This window comes from Porites lutea, chromosome 5 (assembly GCF_958299795.1).
Source record: "Porites lutea chromosome 5, jaPorLute2.1, whole genome shotgun sequence".
NCBI classification, from domain to species: domain Eukaryota; kingdom Metazoa; phylum Cnidaria; class Anthozoa; order Scleractinia; family Poritidae; genus Porites; species Porites lutea.
This window is the reverse complement of record NC_133205.1, coordinates 18,583,145-18,587,268: the sequence shown is the minus strand read 5'-3', so window position 1 is coordinate 18,587,268 and position 4,124 is coordinate 18,583,145. Positions and strand designations below refer to the sequence as shown.

General features: G+C 39.6%; 1 protein-coding gene across 1 annotated transcript; it reads right to left on the bottom strand.

The window, feature by feature from the left end:
* Positions 1 to 1,519: 1,519 nt before the first annotated feature.
* LOC140937477 (uncharacterized) lies at positions 1,520 to 3,770 on the bottom strand. Its single transcript, XM_073387045.1, has one exon. It carries the CDS (start codon positions 3,622 to 3,624, stop codon positions 2,380 to 2,382), a length of 1,245 nt encoding a protein of 414 aa, XP_073243146.1. The 5' UTR covers positions 3,625 to 3,770; the 3' UTR covers positions 1,520 to 2,379.
* Between the last annotated feature and the right edge of the window lie 354 nt (positions 3,771 to 4,124).

Here is a 4,124-nt window from a genome sequence, read left to right as displayed (position 1 = left end):
CTAGACCTTCGCTAGCCCTCGGATGAACTCGTATAAAATGCAGTCACGTTTCCAGTGAGTAGGAGACGCAAAAACAGTGTCCCCTACCAAGTATACTTTCGTGCTAAATACATTGACACTGAAATAAAGTGACTGTATTTTTTTTTTTTAATTCACCCCTCTCAGTCATTATGTTCTCTGGACATCATCTTGCTTTCACCTAATCTGGATATAAATCGAGAGTAGCCAGTTTTGTCAGTTTCTGTATATTTGATTTCAATTAAAAGCTGTAACGTAAATTAAATTGCGTATCGGTCCTTTCTGAGTGATACATCCAGAATCTCATATCAAACAAGCTTTTAGATCCGCAAGAAATGACCCATCTCCTCCTGTCAAAACTCAAATGAGAGGTCCCATTGCCGGTAGGACACGCAATACCTTCCCAGTTATCCATCCGTCCTTTTTTCCTTTTTCTTTCTCGACGGAGAAAGCTCACATGCCATGCACAGGCGGGAAAATCCCCGTGTATTAAAGACCGTCTTTACCCACGCCTCAGCAGTAAAGAGTCTTTGATACGCGGAGATTTTTCCCGTTCATTCACCCGAGGGCTACGCAATGCTGAGGAGCCCCAATAAGGGCGAAACAGCTGTCCATGGCTGCCACTGTCCGGGTAATATGGCTGCGCGCATGCGTGAGTTACTGGTTAGGCCGTGGATTTTAACCGTGGGTTGGTGTATGTGTGCCCCTTGCTTAAGTTTGTCTTACAAAAGATAATGCAAAAGTAAGCTTTACATGAAGCATTACCCAAACGTCATTTTAAGGAATATTATGTTATTTTCCACAATGGTCTATTCCAAGCCTGCCTATCGCCCCACTTCACCTCACTCCCCAAACCAGCAGATTCATGCATACAAAAACTCCAATGTGAACAAAATTTGCGTTGCAGACATAACTTCTTTAGCTCAGTGGAGATTTGGAGATTGTTTCTGTTTGATTCACCATTTTCACATTGCCCATGTACACCTACCATCTTGTTTAGCTCCCCCCACCCCGCCCCTTTCCCCAGTGAAATTGGAAACAACGGGTCGTGGTGAACAAGGTGTATTAAGGGCAATGTGACACTGGTGAATGTGTTTTCAAGGGGGATTTTTTCCCTCTTTAAATCACCCAACCCCTTGACCAGAGGGTGAATGGAAGGCTCCTAAAGTTATAAAGTAAAGATTTAACGATTTCTTTGTTTCAGTTCAAGGGCTGAAGTTATAAAGTAAAGATTTAACGATTTCTTTGTTTCAGTTCAAGGGCTGAAAAGTTTGTTGCTTTCGCCTTGTATTCGTAGCTTTGGTTACTAACGTCGTGGTCGATTCTGATTCGATTCGTGAGTAAGAAAATAAATGAACTTGTCCACCTCATAAAAAGATAAAGTTTCTACCTGAAGAGTGTGACCGGCTTGCATCAAACGAGGTGGGTATCATAAATCATCTCAACCAAAATTCAATTAGTAGTATTTACTAACATCTGCACTAAAATTAAATTCACTGAATATATATTCGCAGTATACATTTTATTTAAGATCTTCTGCAAAAAGTTATAAAGTTACATCCCTGGCAACTATGTTTTATTTTTACCATCTGAAATCAGTCTTCACTTCTATTCAGCCAATCTCCTGTTATTTTGCGGCTAGTCTGAGAGTCTGAGTTATATTCCATACGAAAATCATCAATTATTAATGTCACTCATGCTGATAATATAACAAGAATAATTCTTCCTTTGTTTTAATACAGCGCGAGATATTCTCTTCACGCTGCCGTATGCCAGTGTTTTTAGGATCATACAGCAAACGAAAAAGAAAAATCTTACTAATGGATTAGAATAATGATTATATAATATAAATTATTATCTAATTTTACGGTGGCTTTTTCTAGTTTCTATTGTAGTTTATTTTATTTTATTTTTTTTCTTGTTTCAGTCTCATTTGGCAAGGTAAGGCGCTTAATGTCATTTGCGAACGGAAAAAAAAAAAACAATTAGTGAGAAACTGAATAGCAAAATTTAAAAAAAATAATAAATTAAAAAACCTGTACATTTGTACTTGTTCGAGTGACACAACATTTTAGATTTGTGTTGCCTGTTCTTGATAATTAGCCAAAAAGCTTCTCACTACACTTAACAGTCAATCGGCTTGTTCAGGGGGAAGCTCGTTTTACTTAAATTAAGCAACTATTTGTGAAAGACCGAGTATATTAGTACCCTCGAAGGGCCTCTGTTCGCAGGGTAGTATATTAGTCGCGCGAGTAGAAATCGACGGAGGCATGTTTACCGTATCAACTGCTATTTGTTTTGACGTGCTTGAGAAGTTAACCTGTTCAGTTTTCCCGGCACTTCATCATCTTTCTGTAAAGATTAATCGGAATAAATAGAACTTGTGCTGAGCGCCGAATCATTAGAGTTCATTTGATCAGTGCTTGCTCTTCTTCCAAGGTGAAACTGATCTAGTAGCCATTCAAGCCGGAGTTTATCCCCACTCAGCTTTCTCTCGTACTGCCCTTTTAAAACCCTCTTAAGGTCCTTCTTCTCGTTTTTAAACCTGTTCTCAATTTCAAGCTTCTCGTGGTCGAATTTTAATTTCAATGTTCGCATTTCTATGGAAAAGCACTTTTCCAGCTGTTCTTTTTGATATTTCAAAACAGAGATGTCGTGCTCGTAACCTTGTATTTCCGACTCGAATTTCAACCTCTGTTGTTGAAGTATTCTGCGAAATTCCACCTCGAATTTACGTCTGATGTCTTCCTTTTCCTTAATAAAGCCCTTTTCCATGTCCGACTTTTCTCTTCTAAAAATGTTCATTAAATCGTTCTTTTGCTGTTTGAACCTCTGTTCCATGTCAACGATTTCCAACGCGAACTGGTGCTCAACTAGCTTGTGCTTATTGGCGTAGTGAGAATGCATTTTGGTCTTCTCTTGTTTGAGCGATTTCAACAGCTCCTCTTTATCCAGGCTCATTTCGGCATCTGATATACTTTTAAAGTGCATATCAACCTCTGGTTGCTCGTGATTATAGAGGGTCTCGAGATACGCGTTCTCGTCGAAGTAAACATTCTCCAGATCGCCCAAGCCCTGCGACAATGTACGCCTCAGCTCATTTTTTACTTCCTCGATACCCTCAAGCTCTTTGCGAATCTTCGCTTCCATTTCAGCCTTTTCGGCTTTAAATCCTTCCTCTTTCTCCCTTAAAAGTCGCTCAAATTGAGCTCTTGATTCCTTCTTCCCTTTGATGCAATTGTCAAGAAGAGTCTGTTTTTCACGATCCCATGATTTTATCAATGCAGATTTCTCGTCTTCGAAAGACAACTTCAAAACATGTCTCGATTCCTGAAATTCCAAGCGGATGTTGTCTTTCTCTTTTAAGAAATTCTGTCGCATTTCTTCTTTCTCGCATTCAAAGGCTTTTCTCATGTTTTCCTTCTCCACTTCAAAAGCTAAACGCATATCATTTTTCTCGTCTTCGTGGGCGCGATCAACAATCTCTCTCTCCTGCAGAAATCCTCGAACAATTTCCGCCTTCTCCTCAAGGAACCTTCTTTCTATATCAGATCCATCGATCATAGCTAGATTTTCCTCCGAATTTCGTGAACAGTCGCTTTCCATGGTCTTGATTTTACTGATTACCCTAAGAGCGCGTTGTTGGCGAGATCAAAGCACATCACAGCATACAATTTCCTGCCGAGCGATGACCCTTGGTCGAGTCATTTTATTTGGCGTGATGATAACCCAAGACCAATGCGTGCGCAGTTTGCTGACCGCGTTTACCGTTAATGGGTGGGCACGTCAAGAGATTTTTTGGCTGAAATTAATGATAAAGTCTTGGAAAATTAACATTTCATTTCATGCTTCACGGGAAGCTGAGTTCAAGGAATCAATTTTGATTAAAAGGGAGTGTACTCAGCGATAAAAATACACTATCGCTTCACCCGGTTTTGGACTAACAAGAGTTTGAAAACCGAATATCATGGAATATGCATATGCATGTGGATTAACAGCCTTGACGTTATCTAGCAAATCTTATTGGTTTTGACCATAAGAAGTCCTTGCTTCTGAAACAGCTAGCGATCAGCTAATCGATAATTTGCCCGATCGAAAAAACTTTT